The 18,093-nt window shown below is 36.4% G+C and overlaps 1 protein-coding gene and 1 long non-coding RNA gene across 25 annotated transcripts in view; one reads left to right on the top strand and one right to left on the bottom strand.

Moving 5' to 3' along the window:
- LOC132633551 (uncharacterized) overlaps positions 1–17,551 on the bottom strand; it is a 28,411-nt gene extending 10,860 nt beyond the window's left edge. For 5 of the 24 annotated variants that reach the window (XR_009579700.1, XR_009579703.1, XR_009579707.1 and 2 more), the window contains exon 1: positions 16,139–17,543. Coding sequence is in view for 8 of the 24 variants with exons in the window: in XM_060350055.1 (XP_060206038.1) it covers positions 11,491–11,605; positions 11,710–11,827; positions 16,139–16,277; positions 16,357–16,371 (387 nt within the window). In the remaining 16 variants the exon portion in view is untranslated. Of the gene's footprint in view, positions 1–11,411; positions 11,606–11,699 lie in introns of those variants that run through there. The other 19 variants (XM_060350055.1, XM_060350063.1, XM_060350047.1 and 16 more) reach the window with 19 other exon arrangements.
- LOC132635302 (uncharacterized) lies at positions 5,040–8,034 on the top strand. The gene is made up of 3 exons (XR_009580491.1): positions 5,040–5,382; positions 6,822–6,877; positions 7,801–8,034. It is a non-coding gene; the product is annotated as an uncharacterized LOC132635302 (long non-coding RNA).
- Positions 17,552–18,093: the final 542 nt, after the last annotated feature.

The raw sequence follows: 18,093 nt of genomic DNA, 5'->3' as shown, positions 1-18,093 counted from the left end.
TTGACTAACTAACTAACTAACTGAGTAGGAAATTCTCTAGAATCACAATATTGGCAACTGAATTACAAGACCACAAAATACATGTATCAGTCTTTGTACTCTTATCAAATTGAAGATATCTCTCTCTAAAAGGTCTAAAGACCGGCTAATGGAAGAGAAAAGTTTTGAATGATGCAAAATGAGAAAGAATTGGAGTAGAATCGGAGTATTATGTCTTTGAATAAGCGAACGCCTATTAGTATTCAAATATTGCTTTTGCTTTTTTAGTTTAAATCTTTTCTTTTCTTTTCTTGATTCTTGGCCTCGTAAAATATTACAAGAGGTGACGTTTTATGATTATGCAAGAAATTTTAAAGGTTAGGGTGGAAATCATTAACAAACATAGCATAAGGGGTAAAAAAGAGGTGCAAATTGCAAATTACTCGAAAAGAAAGCAATAAACTTTTTTATTGAAAAACTTGCCAACTCACACGACAATCAAATATGTGATGTTCTCGACAAGATTCGTTACAATCTATATATAATATAAAGCTAGGCATAGATAAAGTGATGTGGCACCTCTCTATGGCCACCATTTCTATTTATCTTTTTTCTCCTCTTTTCCTTAATTTTCTATTATCTTATTTTTAAAAAGCTAAAAAACTCTAAATACATTACCCAATTAATGATGAAGCAAAACTGAAAGTGTCTAAATGTTATATCCCGTATTTTTATACGTCGAGTTATTCGCAAGAATCGACTCAAGTTAAAGACGGGATCATTTTCGGGCACGAAACAGAAATCTTTAAGTTCTGGTCTCTATTAGAAAATAAATTGCTTATGAATTTTACTTAGTCTAAAAAAATATTAATGGAAAGTTGAGATTAATTTACCATTATTAGATTATTAAGTGGGGGTTAAAATTTAATTTTTCACTAAACAAGTCATTAGTGCACAAAGTGGGCCCCACCAAGACATGTAGCCAAATTTAATTGGCTCAAGCCTTGAGTGGGACACTTGTCACTCCTAGGGGCTGAAAATATAGTGAAAAATCTGTGCCCAAACCCTCATTTTCATCTTCCACAATAAGCTAGAGAGAGAGAAAAAACAAAAGCCATGGCATTCGGCCATGGCTAGCAAATTGGAGCTCAAATTTTTTGATCCAAAAATCGGATTTTCCAAGTATTCCAACCAGTTAGGAAGGCTATAATAACGTGGAGTAGTCATTTGGAGCAACAAGAACAAGTATTAGTTCATTTCACAACTTCTAGCCAAATTAAGAAGCCAACTTGTTAAGGCAAGATTTCGTTTTTTTGTTTTTTTTTGTTATAAGATTGGAGTTAATGATGTTGTAATGGATCTATTAAGTTGTATTATGTGAAGTTGGAAGTAAGAAAATTGTTTGATTAAAGTTGGCATTAAAAGTGGGCAGATTTGGAGTTGTTTTAATTGGGTTGAATTTGATTAGTGTTGTCACTATTATGGTATGATATTTGTAGATAATTGTTTATGTTGAAGGGCTGGAAATATGGTTATTGACATGTATAGGGGCTGTTGTCAATGGTAAAAATTATACTTGATTCCATGTGTTTGCGATTTTGTGGAATAAAGGTCGAAAATTGTATTTCGATGTTGTAGTGTTGATGGACTGTTTTGGGTTTCCTATTGAAACGAAATTGAAGTAATTCTTGTACATGGATGGTTGTTGTTATTAATGTTATGGATTATGTGTAAAAGGTGAAAGGAAAGTTTAAATCATGTTAGAACTTGTTGTGAAATTAGAGCAGTTTCCTTGCATATAATAGTTGATGTTGTTGTTGTTGTGGGCTGTTTTGATAAGGTTTTTGGTGGAAAATCTCATGTGATTATATTGCTATTTGAGGTTGTCATTGTTATGGTTAAATTGTAGTTAGGGGCTGTTCTTGAGGAATTGGAGAACTAAGGATAGTTAAGATTTGTATTGTGACGTTATAATGGACGGGGTTGTTTTAGAACTTGTTGTAATGTTACGATAGTTTTCTTGCATATAGAGGTTGATGTTGTTGCTGTGTTGTTGCTGATGTGAATCATCAAACTTGGAGGAAAGAAGCGTATAAAATATCATATGCGAAGTGTGTGCGATCTGCTTGGTATATTCTTAGATGTTCGTGAGAGTATCGGTCATTGTTATGTGGTAACTAAGGGCTGTTTTGGGGCTGTTTTGTAATGAATTTTGTGGCTGTTTTGTGATGAATTTCATGGCTGTTTTGTGATGAATTTTGTGGCTGTTTTGGGGCTGCTTGTTATAAATTTCGTGGTTGTTTTGTAGTGACATTTTGGGGGCTGTTTTGTTGTAATTTTCGTGGCTGCTCTTGTTGAGTCAAAATGCAGGGATTATAGTTATGATTATGTACAATATATGTAGTTTATTTGCTGGAGTATGGGCTGTTCTTGATGGCTGGTCTAACATTGTTAAAGGGGTTGGATAAATATAAGGAATTAGTGTATTAATCACTTTGTTGTTGTGGTTGTTGTACTCCATGGATGTACAGAGAAAGAATGATAGCAATGGTGTATGTAGTGCAATATGGGGTTGATTTTGTTATGTCCTTGAGTTGTGTCTTGTTATTGATGTTGTTGACCTCATATGTGAGTTGTGGATGTGTGCAAGTAGTGGAAGTGCTGCCCACTTGTTTTTATACAAGAACGAGTTATCGTTTACTAGCAACCACCAATTTGTCGGACATGCTACCATTGTTATAGGTTGAAGTGTCAATCGAGACGAGTTTAAATTATTGAATTGGTACGGACGACAAACGGTATGTAAAGCCTAACCTTTCTTTCTTTTGGCATGTCCTAGAACTAAGTAAGTTATGATACGTATCTTGGGGTAATTCTATTCTTGATTCCGAGCTTGTTTACGATTCTTATTCACTTCTTGATATGAGTATGCTTAGTATAGACGAGATTATTATATGATTGAATAATGAGCAAAGCATAAAGAGTTCTTGTTTTTAAAAGAGTTCTATAAGTATTAATGTCCCTAACTTTCGTAGACAGTCTCGGATTGCTTTAAAACGTTCGTAGAGGGTTCTATAATGAATAACGTTCATAACTTTCTTATGTTGATTCGGATTGGCTTGAAACGTGTTTATGATTTTACTAATGATTTCGAGAAAACTAGTTTTATACTAAAGGAAATATAAAGTTTGATTTTTAAAACCACTCCGAAGGGGGTGCGAGGTTTTACTACTTCATTCCATTTACGACTTATGTTTACTTTACATATTATCATTATCATTATTATTATGTCGGGACTGGCATGCCCGAAGGGGCCAGGGTAGTATTATGTCGGAACCGGCATGCCCGAAGGGGCCATCATCATTATTATGCCGGAAGCGGCCGTCCGAAGGGACTATTATGTTACTATGCCGGAAGCGGCCGTCCGAAGGGACTATTATGTTACTATGCCGAAAGCGGCTGTCCGAAGGGACTATTGTGATACTATATTTATATTGTGTATCCTAGAATTTGTGTATGCCGTATTTATATTGTGTATGCTAGAATTTGGGTAAGGTACCATATGGCACGGTTCAAATGCTGTTCCAGGTTACTTCGGGTTGCCTCTAAACTGGTTTACTGTTATGCCTCTCCTTGTTTATGATTCAGTGATGCTTTACATATTCAGTACATATTCCGTACTGACCCCCTTTCTTCGGGGGCTGCGTTTCATGCCACGCAGGTACACCCCGATGAGTAGAAGACTTTGCTAAAGGTGTTCCAGCGGGATTGGCGAGCTCCATCTCAGTTCGGAGTGCTGCCGGGTCAAGTACTTATGTCATTGTATTTTGTATGTGTTAGAGACTTTGCAGACAGTGTCCTGTGGATAGGGCGTCGAGCAGTGCGAATCATTTATATATGTTAAAAGAGTATGTATTTCCAGATGATTTCTGTTGGTGAAAAGTGCGTAATTGATTGAAAGTTTTTCATAATCTGTATAAAGACGATGATCTTTATTTGGAAAGGTTTCATGTTTTAAAAGTTTTTGAAACAACAGGCTTTGGTAAAGCGAACGTCTAAGGGTTTGCTCGACTCTGATGAGAGTCGGGTGCCCATCATGCCCTATCAAGATGAGGGTGTGACAAAGTGGTATCAGAGCAGTTCGTTCTAGGGGTTGTCTGCAAAGTCGTGTCTAGTAGAGTCTTGTTTATCGGTGTGTTGTGCACCACATCTATAAATAGGGAGCTACAGGACATTTAGGATGTCACCTTTCTTTCATATCTGAGATCGTGCGATAGAGCCCAATCCATGGGAAATGAAATTCCTTATACTAACCCTTAATTTCAGCTGAAGACCGACATCGATAGAAGAAAGTGACTGATGATATTGGGAGTTACAAAGTACGCAGGTAAGCAAAGGTACGAAAGATATATGTCGAGTAAGGTATGGAAGTACGATTGAAATGTAAAGTTGAAGATTGAAGGAGAAAGTAAATAGGAAAGTATAACAGGTACAGTTTGAGTTGGGCATACGAGGTATGTTCATCATTTTCGTGTTATTGTTGATATTGGGAGCCCTGTGTGGCTATGATACGATATGAGATATACATATAAATGTTGGCCCTGTGAGGCATTGTTGGTATTTTCTGCGTGCAGGTTTTGGGATAGTAAGAACTACAGAGGAAACTCTGCCCAAATTTTCTCAGAAATAGAAAAAAAAAATGATTGTCTAATAAGACTATATGTTATGACGATAAGGGTAACCTTTCCGAAAATTCTTATAGAACCTTACGGGACCGATTTAACATTCGAGGACGAATGTTATAAAGGGGGGGAGGATGTTATATCCCGTATTTTTATACGTCGAGTTATTCGCAAGAATCGACTCAAGTTAAAGACGGGATCATTTTCGGGCACGAAACAGAAATCTTTAAGTTCTGGTCTCTATTAGAAAATGAATTGCTTATGAATTTTACTTAGTGTAAAAAAATATTAATGGAAAGTTGAGATTAATTTACCATGATTAGATTATTAAGTGGGGTTAAAATTTAATTTTTCACTAAACAAGTCATTAGTGCACAAAGTGGGCCCCACCAAGACATGTGGCCAAATTTAATTGGCTCAAGCCTTGAGTGGGACACTTGTCACTCCTAGGGGCTGAAAATATAGTGAAAAATCTGTGCCCAAACCCTCATTTTCATCTTCCACAATAAGCTAGAGAGAGAGAGAGAAAAAACAAAAGCCATGGCATTCGGCCATGGCTAGCAAATTGGAGCTCAAATTATTTGATCCAAAAATCAGATTTTCCAAGTATTCCAACCAGTTAGGAAGGCTATAATAACGTGGAGTAGTCATTTGGAGCAACAAGAACAAGTATTAGTTCATTTCACAACTTCTAGCCAAATTAAGAAGCCAACTTGTTAAGGTAAGATTTCGTTTTTTTTTTTTGTTATAAGATTGGAGTTAATGATGTTGTAATGGATCTATTAAGTTGTATTATGTGAAGTTGGAAGTAAGAAAATTGTTTGATTAAATTTGGCATTAAAAGTGGGCAGATTTGGAGTTGTTTTAATTGGGTTGAATTTGATTAGTGTTGTCACTATTATGGTATGATATTTGTAGATAATTGTTTATGTTGAAGGGCTGGAAATATGGTTATTGACATGTATAGGGGCTGTTGTCAATGGTAAAAATTATACTTGATTCCATGTGTTTGCGATTTTGTGGAATAAAGGTCGAAAATTGTATTTCGATGTTGTAGTGTTGATGGACTGTTTTGGGTTTCCTATTGAAACGAAATTGAAGTAATTCTTGTACATGGATGGTTGTTGTTATTAATGTTATGGATTATGTGTAAAAGGTGAAAGGAAAGTTTAAATCATGTTAGAACTTGTTGTGAAATTAGAGCAGTTTCCTTGCATATAATAGTTGATGTTGTTGTTGTTGTGGGCTGTTTTGATAAGGGTTTTGGTGGAAAATCTCATGTGATTATATGGCTATTTGAGGTTGTCATTGTTATGGTTAAATTGTAGTTAGGGGCTGTTCTTGAGGAATTGGAGAACTAAGGATAGTTAAGATTTGTATTGTGACGTTATAATGGACGGGGCTGTTTTAGAACTTGTTGTAATGTTACGATAGTTTTCTTGCATATAGAGGTTGATGTTGTTGCTGTGTTGTTGCTGATGTGAATCATCAAACTTGGAGGAAAGAAGCGTATAAAATATCGTATGCGAAGTGTGTGCGATCTGCTTGGTATATTCTTAGATGTTCGTGAGATTATCGGTCATTGTTATGTGGTAACTAAGGGCTGTTTTGGGGCTGTTTTGTAATGAATTTTGTGGCTGTTTTGTGATGAATTTCATGGCTGTTTTGTGATGAATTTTGTGGCTGTTTTGGGGCTGCTTGTTATAAATTTCGTGGTTGTTTTGTAGTGACATTTTGGGGGCTGTTTTGTTGTAATTTTCGTGGCTGCTCTTGTTGAGTCAAAATGCAGGGATTATAGTTATGATTATGTACAATATATGTAGTTTATTTGCTGGAGTATGGGCTGTTCTTGATGGCTGGTCTAACATTGTTAAAGGGGCTGGATAAACATAAGGAATTAGTGTATTAATCACTTTGTTGTTGTGGTTGTTGTACTCCATGGATGTACAGAGAAAGAATGATAGCAATGGTGTATGTAGTGCATATGGGGCTGATTTTGTTATGTCCTTGAGTTGTGTCTTGTTATTGATGTTGTTGACCTCGTATGTGAGTTGTGGATGTGTGCAAGTAGTGGAAGTGCTTCCCACTTGTTTTTATACAAGAACGAGTTATCGTTTACTAGCAACCACCAATTTGACGGACATGCTACCATTGTTATAGGTTGAAGTGTCAATCGAGACGAGTTTAAATTATTGAATTGGTACGGACGACAAACGGTATGTAAAGCCTAACCTTTCTTTCTTTTGGCATGTCCTAGAACTAAGTAAGTTATGATACGTATCTTGGGGTAATTCTATTCTTGATTCCGAGCTTGTTTACGATTCTTATTCACTTCTTGATATGAGTATGTTTAGTATAGACGAGATTATTATATGATTGAATAATGAGAAAAGCATAAAGAGTTCTTGTTTTTAAAAGAGTTCTATAAGTATTAATGTCCCTAACTTTCGTAGACAGTCTCGGATTGCTTTAAAACGTTCGTAGAGGGTTCTATAATGAATAACGTTCATAACTTTCTTATGTTGATTCGGATTGGCTTGAAACGTGTTTATGATTTTACTAATGATTTCGAGAAAACTAGTTTTATACTAAAGGAAATATAAAGTTTGATTTTCAAAATCACTCCGAAGGGGGTGCGAGGTTTTACTACTTCATTCCATTTACGACTTATGTTTACTTTACATATTATCATTATCATTATTATTATGTCGGGACTGGCATGCCCGAAGGGGCCAGGGTAGTATTATGTCGGAACCGGCATGCCCGAAGGGGCCATCATCATTATTATGCCGGAAGCGGCCGTCCGAAGGGACTATTATGTTACTATGCCGGAAGCGGCCGTCCGAAGGGACTATTATGTTACTATGCCGAAAGCGGCTGTCCGAAGGGACTATTGTGATACTATATTTATATTGTGTATCCTAGAATTTGTGTATGCCGTATTTATATTGTGTATGCTAGAATTTGGGTAAGGTACCATATGGCACGGTTCAAATGCTGTTCCAGGTTACTTCGGGTTGCCTCTAAACTGGTTTACTGTTATGCCTCTCCTTGTTTATGATTCAGTGATGCTTTACATATTCAGTACATATTCCGTACTGACCCCCTTTCTTCGGGGGCTGCGTTTCATGCCACGCAGGTACACCCCGATGAGTAGAAGACTTTGCTAAAGGTGTTCCAGCGGGATTGGCGAGCTCCATCTCAGTTCGGAGTGTTGCCGGGTCAAGTACTTATGTCATTGTATTTTGTATGTGTTAGAGACTTTGCAGACAGTGTCCTGTGGATAGGGCGTCGAGCAGTGCGAATCATTTATATATGTTAAAAGAGTATGTATTTCCAGATGATTTCTGTTGGTAAAAAGTGCGTAATTGATTGAAAGTTTTCATAATCTGTATAAAGACGATGATCTTTATTTGGAAAGGTGTCATGTTTTAAAAGTTTTTGAAACAACAGGTTTTGGTAAAGCGAACGTTTAAGGGTTCGCTCGACTCTGATGAGAGTCGGGTGCCCATCATGCCCTATCAAGATGAGGGTGTGACACTAAATGCACTACCCATTTAGTAAGGAGACACGTCCTTTTGGAACATTTGTTAGAATTAAAGCACATTCAAGTAAATGAAGATGAGAAGACCAATCTTTCATCCACGTTCAAATCTTTTTAATCACATGCACCTTCTCCTCTTCTTCTAACCGTTTGATATGGCTATTCTCATGGGACTCAAAAAAGACATTATTAAATTGAGTAGCAAAACATGTTGGGGTCATCCGGAAGATACTCCTTTTGGTACTATGCAAAGGTATCTCTTTTTGGCTTATAATTTAGGCTTTACATGGCTTATTTCTTTGTGTCATAATTGTTGCATGTGTTTTTAGAGAAATTAGTTCTTTTTCAAATTATCCTTCTTTATACGTGGCTGAACTTTTAAAGAGTTTCTCTCTATATTTTGATAACCTGCTTTTTTTTCTTTCCAGTTGACCTTTTGGAATATGCTGACTATATTTTCCCCCCTTTTTGGATTTTGTATAAAAGAAAGTGATAAAATATTGTAATCGGCAAAGATCAAATTATCTGAAGTTGTGAGAATTTCCAAAAGTATTTGATTTCAATTTTTGCTGAAATGGGAGTGAGGAGGAGAGATAAGAAAGGTAATATAATAATCAGGAAAAGAAAAAGAAAAAAAGGCAAATAATAGATTTATTTATGCATATGTAGTATCATATTTCATATGTGTGTATAACCACCGTTTAAAGTGTTGAATAGTATAATTGGCAAAATTTCTTATTTATTCTTTTATATCGGTGTACATATTTCTCATAAACATCTCATCCACATAATAAATTGCGGTAATGAGAATATATATGATCAAGCAAAAATCTTTTCCTTTTCTTATTGAAATATTTAAATAAACTCCTAAAATTGTGAAGCTGATTTTAGCTTAATAATATTTCCTAGAAATCTTAAAAAATAATAAGATGGAAGAGTTAAATTTGTGCGTCTTTGTCACATCAGTGGCATATGGTACTTGCGACATATGAGATGGGAGAATAACTAAGAAGGTCATTTGTTCGATATTGAATTTGTAAAGTTGTGTTTCTTTTTTCCTTAATTTGGTATCAATCTTGAAAATATAAATAGAACAACCGATAGTGTTACAGTTGATTAATAGAGAAAAGATAAAAAAAAAAATAGTAATAATAATGCATGTGAGAAGCGTGGACAACAAATATGTTCGGTTAGAAAAGAAGGATCTGTTGATATTTCCTTCCTGTTACTTAGAAAACAGTACTCTTTTCACAAAATTAGTGCATAATTTAATAGATGCTTTTGGTTGAAACAGATGGTTTTCAAAGGAGTTTCATACATAGGACAAAGTTCCTGATGCTTCCTCTCTCACTTATCTTCTCTAATGTAAATTTTATCATTTATGAATAAATCTTGACGTGGTATAAGAGTCGAAAGATCACTTATGCAATTTTTTTCCTATGTTCATTAGTCTCTGGAGATCAAGAATTGATTCATGAGGGTGATCTTCGTGAGACTTGTGTGTGGTTTGGCTGTAATATATAGGTAGAATTATCTCATCGCATCATCCTATTGAAATGCTGATTTGATTGAAAGATTATAAATATTTATTTTTAATTTATTTTTTTCTGGTTGATACTATTCTTATTAAATGACGTCATTCTGTTTTAATTACTGATATTTTGAGTCAAAATTTTTTTATTGCAGCGATTCTATTTTTGCAATTTTGGTTACTTCCCATTTTGTTTTCTTTTAATCAGAACTTTTTGAAAAGGAAGTATAAGATATTGCTCATACCATCAACAATGTGGAACTTTTTTTTAAGAGAGTGTTATTACTCAGAGTAACGTGTTACATTTATAACTTGTAAGAGAATTTTTTCTATTGCCGCGCGAAGCGCGGACAAGTACACTAGTGAACAAATAATTACGATTGTATTCACACACATTAATAAAGTAAGAGAATACTTGACCTGTTTTACAAAAAGATTTTTTACAGGTACTATTGATCTGTTTTAGATCAATGAATGGCTCTTGTTGCATAAAGATGGTTCAAGTGACGAACGTTCTTGCAGAGAAAAAGGTGTGGAGGGGCTTTTTTACATAAAAACATTTACATATTAATTAGCTAATAATAATTTGCTTGTCAAAAAAAAATATTAGCTAATAATTTGAAGCAAGTCTTCAAATGAATGAATATCTAAAACAGGATATGCATGTTTCATGAAAAAGGAGAGAGGGCTCCAAAGTCCAACAAAGAGGTGCCATTTACCCAACAGCAAATAGTTTCAATGCAGATCCACAAATGAACTGAAACTTTATGAGCAGTAAAATAACAACTTGTGAGCAGTACAATGACAACTTGTGAACAGGAAAATGCTTCCAAAGTGATATGCATGTTCCAAGAGAAGGAGAGGAAGCTCCACCCAAAGAGGCACCATTTACTCAGCGTTATCAAAAGCGAAAAGTGCAAAAAAGCTCTAAGGTCGGCTGGGGCTTTAAGCGCATTGACGGCGCTATTAAAGAGTACTTATCACGTGTCCATAACAATAAGAGACCTTATCGATTGGATCATCATAGAACATAAGCATCTGCACTAGAAACTTCATGGCAGCAGAATACACTTGTGAAACATATTATTTGAAAAACTTCCATATGACAGTAGTTTTGACAAAGAGAACGCAGCCATTAGGGAAGCAAAATGAATTGAAATCCTTGATACTCATAAAAGACTGAACTAGAGAGACCTCAAAACAAATGGACAAACAAGGACCGCTCCATGAAAAGAATAATTCACCGCTCTGTAAGACCCAATGGCTGCAAGCACAGAAAGAAGGAAACAGTTGAGTGCAAAGCTGACAAACCCAAACCACCTAAGAAATCACTAGAGATGCCATAGACAAGATTGAAAACCGCCTTTCTGTCGAAGCCTGACAATATCCAGATTGCAATGCAAGCACCAAAAAGACCAAGAGGGTGCCGAGGAATGCATACCGGATACCAACCTCTGAAATTTCCAAATCTTAACCTCTATTACTGTCATCATATGGTCTACACATCCATCCAACCAAAAAAAAAAAAAACGGTCTGATAATCAAAAGAAAAGGGAAGCAGAGAAGATAAGTAGCTTGACCGAGTACTTATCAGACATCAGTAACCATAAGAGTCTCATCGGCTGACCATCGAAGAAGATAAACATCTGGACTAAAAACCTTCAAAGCAGCAGAATACAACACAACGGTGAAAGATATTATCTTAGTTGAGAAACTCCATACAATAGTAGTTTTGACAATAGAAAAAGGAGCTATTAGGCAAGAAAAACTGAATTGAAAATCTTGACGCGCATAAAAGACTGAACAGAAACCTCAACACAAATGGACAAACAAGGCCGCTCCAAGACACACCTCTGTAGAACCCAATGGCTGCAAGCACAGAAAGAAGGGAACAATTAAGTGCAAAGCTGACGAAACCCAAACCACCAGAAACTAGAGGTGTGCCATAGACAAGATGGACAACCCCGTTTTACCCGCTTTTTGTTGAAGCCCTGATAATATCTAGATTGCAGTGCAAGCACCAAAAAGACCCAGAGGGTGCAGAGGAACGCATAATGGATCCCAAGCTTTGAAATTTCCAAATCTTCACCTCTGTTCCATCCAACAAAAAAGAACAAACAAGTCGTGTGATAACCAAAAGAAAATGGAGAAGATAAGTAGCTAGAAGACCAAAAGTATGAGCACGTTATAGCACTATCAAAAGATCCAAAATTGACCGAGTCATATTAGGTGTCCATAACCATATGAGCGACCTCATCGGTTGGATGATCGAAGAACATACGCATCTGGACTAAAAACTTCATGCCAGCAGAATACAACACACTAGTGAACGTTATTAGCTTGAACAATATTATCTTAGTTAAACTTCCATACAAAAGTAGTTTGGACAAAGAGAAAAGGGAGCCATCAAGGAAGAAAACTGAATTGAAAATCTCGAAAATCATAAACGACTGAACTAAAGAAAAACTCCAAACAAGGTCGCTCAATGAGAAGAAGAATTAATGAAGCTGCAAGCGCAGAAAGAAGGGAAGTGTTGAGTGAAAAGCTCGCAAAACCCATACCACCCAGGAGATCACTGGAGGCGACAGACAAGACAGGGCAACTCCCTTTTCCCGACGCACACTGAAACCAAAGTACTGAACTTCAAAATTTCCATATCAAACCATCTATGGTTTACAAACATCCATCCAACCAAACAAAATCAACCGGCATGCTAAACAAAAGAAAGCGGAAGCAGAGAAGATAAGTAAGAGAGAACACCAAATATAGGGTGTCTTACAGGCGATCAAAAAATCCAAAGCTAATTGAGTTAGAGTACTTATCATATGGTCCATAACCATCAGGGATCTCATCAGTTGAATCACCAACAACATAAGCATCTGGACAAAAAAATAAAGATGGCAACAGAATACAACACACACTAGTGGAAAAAAAAATTAGATGAGGATTCCATATAAACAGCAGTATTGACAGAGACAAAAGGGAACCCCTCTGATTAGGGAAGAAAACTGAATTTAAAATCTTGATAATCATTAAAAGCATTAATTAAAGAAACCTCAACAAAAATTGACAAAGAAGGATTCACTGCTGTAAGACCCAACAGCTTTAAGCAACCGAAAGAAGGGAACAGTTAAGTGCAAAGCTGGAGAAGCCTATACAACCTAGGAAATCACTAGAAAATGCCAGACAAGATTGACAAAACCCGTCTCTCGAAACCTGATAATATCCAGATTGCAGTGCAAGCATAAAAATGACTAGGAAACGGGGTGCACAGGAACGTAACCTTGCAAATATCCAAATATAATCTTCTTAACTCTCACCACATCTACCCAGCAAACAAATCAAGCTGGTGTGATACATAAAAGAAAGCAGAAGCAGAGCAGATAAGCAGCGACAACACCAAAATAGAGGAGCCCTTTACAGGGCTATCAAAATATCCTCAAGTTTTGAGTGCTTATCAAGTTTTGAGTGCTTATCAGGTGTCCATAACCATCAGGGACCCCATCAGTTGGATCACGGAAGAGCATAACCATCAGAACTAACCTACAAATGGCAGCGGCATGTGCACACAGTGAGAAAAAGTATTTTAGCTAAGAACTCCAATCTGATTAGGGAAGACAACTGGATTGAGCAACTCGTACTCATAAACATCCTGAACTAAAGAAACCTCAACACAAATGGACAAACAAGGCCACACGGTGAAAGCTCTGTAAGATTCATTGGCAGCAAGCACAGAAGGAAACAGTTAAGCACAAATCCGACGAACCCATACCACCTAAGAAATCACTAGACATGTCAGAGACAAGATATTGGAAACCCCCTTTTTCTCGAAGCCTCACAATATCCAGATTGCCAAGCACCCAAAAAACCAAGATACAGGGTGCACAGGAACGCATACTGCATACGAACCTTTGATGTTTCCTAATCAAATCCTCTGTCACCGTGTAGACCAAGCTGGTGTGATAACCAAAAGAAGCCGGAAGCAGAGGGATGATAAGTAGCTTGAAAATTGAAAGAAGAGGAGCACTCTATGGTGCTATAAAAGATCCAGAATTGACTTTTGACCACATCCGGTATCCATAACCACAAGAGACCTCATCAATTGGACCTTCAAAGAACGTAAGCATCTGAACTGAAAACTAAAAATGGTAGCAGAACACACGATACACACTTGTGAAAAGAATCATTTTAGTTGAGAACATCCATATAGAAGCAGTTATGACAACTTCAAGACCGAAATATCCAATACTTCAAAGACCACTAACTCCTGTAGAACACTTTCACACCAACAACTGGCACCATACCTAAGAATGGAACTCACTGATGAATGAACCAAAACAGAAGGTAAAAGAAGTGGTGCCAGGGATAAAACATTACTAATAATATTAGCATCAAAATTAGCAAAAAGATGAAAGTCAAGATATCAAATCCAAACTGATAGCTTTCACCCTATGGTTGAGCCTGCTTGTTATACATAGCAGGCTAGCATAGATGACGGACTCAATTCATATTTGGACGGCACACGGGGCAAAATTTCCTGTTACTTGTATTCTGATTCAACAAAACAGAAATACACGAGGATGAGAACAAAACAAATAAATAAACTACACATGGAAGGAAAGCAAGGATATGAACATTGAAACCAAGGTAAATCCTCAAAGGCTCTTTATAAAGGGTAGTGGGTGAAGGTAAAGGCTGCAATTCCATGAGAAGATTTCACGAAAGAGAGAGCATCACAAAACCACTGGAAGGTACCTAAAATCATTCTCCTATGCTCATTACCCAGACCTGATCAAACATTGGCAACGTTGACAAACAAACAGCAGTCACTATCGGAAAAAAGAAAAATAACTAATTGCGAATTGAATGTCACCAAAAAAAACAAAAAAAAACTCCCAAACCCTAATTGCTCCCCACTTGAATCGTAGTCCAGAGCTTAACTTCTCAACAGAGACGATAAAGAATTGGATATCAGAGACCTACACCGCATATTAAATACAGAAAATAAAAAACAAATAAAGATGAAATAAATAAACTAACAGTTGAGGGTCGGATGAGATATATATAACTGATAGCCAAGAAATCAAAACCAAACTGATTATTCCACCAATCAAACCCCTACATCCCAAAAGAAGGAATCACCTCATGTTCCAAAATACTCCAACGAGAATCATGTAAAATCATAACACCAAATGGTCTCTATAATCATTATCCAGACCTTGATCAAAGGCTGCGAACACCGACAACATGTCAATAAAAAATCTCTGATTCTCAAAGAGAAGCAAAACTAATAAAGAACCTCGAACCGTAATCTCCCACCAGAACTCAAATTCTCAACCGCGAACCGAACGTCACACAAAAAGGAAACAGAACTTATTGCGAACTGAATGTCAAAACAAAAAATCAAGAACTCCCCCTAAATGCTCCCGCTTGAATCGCTCATTCCAAGCTTAGCTTCTCAACAGAAAATTGTGGCTCCGAAACCTACATCCCATATAAAATACAAGACAAAAATGAAACAAATAAACTACCAACAACATACCCAGTGTAATCCCACAAGTGGGATCTCGGAAACAAATAAACTACCAAGCAAAGGAAATCAAGATATGGAAGACCGAAATCTAAACACCAAAAGAGAGGACCACTTCATGGGGCTTTCAAACGATCCAGAATTGAGTTTTCAGTAGTCACCAGGTGTCCATAAGACCATAACCATCAATCATCAGGAATCTCATCAGTTGGATCATTGAAGAACATAAGCATCTTGACTAAAAACTAAAAAAGGCAGCAGAATACAACACACATTAGTGAGAGAACAAAACTATTTTAGTTGGGATTTAACCATACAGCAGAACCTTAACTAAAGAAACCTCAACACAAATGGACAAACAAGGTCACTCCATGGAAAGAATAATTCACTGCTCTGTAAGACCCAACAGCAGCAAGCACAGAAAAAGGGAAAGAGCTACCCATACCAAGAAATCAGTAGAGATAGACGATATTGAAAACCCCATTCTTGGTCAAAGCCTGATAATATCCAGATTGGGTTCACAGGAATGCATAATGGATACAAGTTTCCAAATCTAATCCTCTATTAATGTCACCATGGTCGATACATCCAACCAACAAACAAAATCAAGCTGGCATGATAACCAAGAGAGAACAGAAGCAGATAGAAGATAAGTAGCTAGAAAACAAAGAGCAGAGAAGCACTTTACGGCTATCAGAGAGAATTGACTTTTGAGTACTTATCAGTCGGACTATCAAAGAAATAAGCATCTGAACCAAAAACTAATGGAAGCAGAACACACTATACACACTTGTGAAAAGAATTATCTTAGTTGTGAACTTCCATATAGCAGCAGTTTTGATAAAGCTTTGAGAGACCGAAATATCCAATACCTATAGTCAAAGACCTGGGAACTCCTGGCATCCTCCCGACCACAAACACCGAAGCAAGACACTTATTCCTGAAGAACCACATATTCCAATACCTATAGTCAAAATCCCATCCATGTATTCTTGACAACTGATGCCACACCTAAGAATGAAATCCACTGATGACCAAACCAAATAAGAAGGTAAAACAAGTATGATGCGAGGAGTAAAACAATACTTGCATCAAAGTTAAGCATAAAGATGGAAGTCAAGATATCGAATCCAAAGTGACTGTGGTTGATTACTGCTTGTGTCACACATGTCTATAATATCATTCATCTGAAGATCCAAGTCACCATGGGGAGCCAAATTTCCAACTCTACTCGTATTCTGATTCAACAAAAGGAAATAGAATGATCTCACGTAAACCAAAGTAGCAACATCATCTCCAATCATCAAGACGAAACTTAAACACAAAACTAATTTCATAGAGGAATCTCGCAACAAAAAACCTCAGAACTGCCCAAAACCTGGAAGCAAACTTGATTCCCTCAGAATTGCATCTAGAATGGACCTTACCAGCTTCCAATTTCTTAACATTGAAAATCAATCAAAGGATTGCAATTAGAAACTCACACACTATAATACACAAGAAAATGGTGGTCAAGGATGGGAACAATATAAATCCGTCCCAATTTATGTGGCACAGTTTCTTTTTTAGTTTGTCCCAAAAACTTTCCATATATAAAAACAATATAACTTTATGATTCATAGCCACACACACAAAGATCTAAGGCTTGTCTTGGACCACAAACTTTAAATCTTCCTTTCTTTCTTAAACCAAGTATGCCACGTAAGATCGGGACGGAGGGAGTAAACTACACCATGGAAGGAAAGCAAAGATATGAACATCTCAAAGGTACCTATAATTATTTTCCTATGGAACACCTTATCAAACACTGGCAACGTCGACATACAAACAACAATGACGAATCAACGAATCGTAAAAGGAATAGAACTAATTGCAAACTGTATCTCAAAGAAAAAAAAAAGCAAGAACTCCCATACCCTAATCGCTCCTGGTTGAATCGTAGTCCTGAGCTTAACTTTGAAAAAGAATTGGAAATCAGAGACCTACACTACACCCCATATTAAATACAGAAAATAAAAGACAAATAAACTAACAATTGAGGGTAGGAATATGAGATTTATATAACATATAGCCAAGAAATCAAAACCAAACCCATCGATCAATGGGACAAACTGCTAATTATCGAGACCTTGATCAAACACTGCGAACACCCAAAGCTACAAACAAACAATCGATATGTAAATAGAGGGAAATCAGAAGGCTAATGAGGAAACGAACAAGACCAAAACAAACTGGGATAAAAAAGTTGGAGTCCGGAACCAAAATGGCTCAAAAAAAAAAAACATTTTGAACCAAAATACCCAATAAAAAAAAACATTTACTAAAGTACCTATAGTGCAGTATTTTACTGTGCTATAGCACTAACGGAGACGGATCCGTCAAGTCCTATAATGCAGTAAAATACTACGCTATACGAAATACAGTTTGACCTATAACGCATTATTTTACTGCGTTATAGGAGTTTGTCTCTCTCCTATGTAGCAGTAAAATCATGCATTATAGGTAGGGTTGTTCACAGTTTTGGTTAAAACCAAAACCAAACCGAAAATTTAACCAAACCGAATAAAATAACCGACATTTGGTTTGGTTTGGTTTGGTTTTAAATTTGAAAAACCGATAATATTTGGTTTGGTTATGGTTATAGTAAAAAATAACCGAACCAAACCGATAATTATATACATAAAATTTATAATTATTTATATGTATAATATTAGCTTTTCATAAATAATTAAAGATATTTTATACCTTTTAATTATTAATTTAATTTTGGTCTACTTATTTTTAAGGCCCATGTCTTAAAAGAATATGTCCAACAATCCAAGCCCAA

The sequence above is a fragment of the Lycium barbarum genome, chromosome 1 (assembly GCF_019175385.1).
Source record: "Lycium barbarum isolate Lr01 chromosome 1, ASM1917538v2, whole genome shotgun sequence".
NCBI lineage: Eukaryota > Viridiplantae > Streptophyta > Magnoliopsida > Solanales > Solanaceae > Lycium > Lycium barbarum.
Note: the sequence above shows the minus strand (reverse complement) of the source record. Positions and strands in the feature narration are given on the sequence as shown.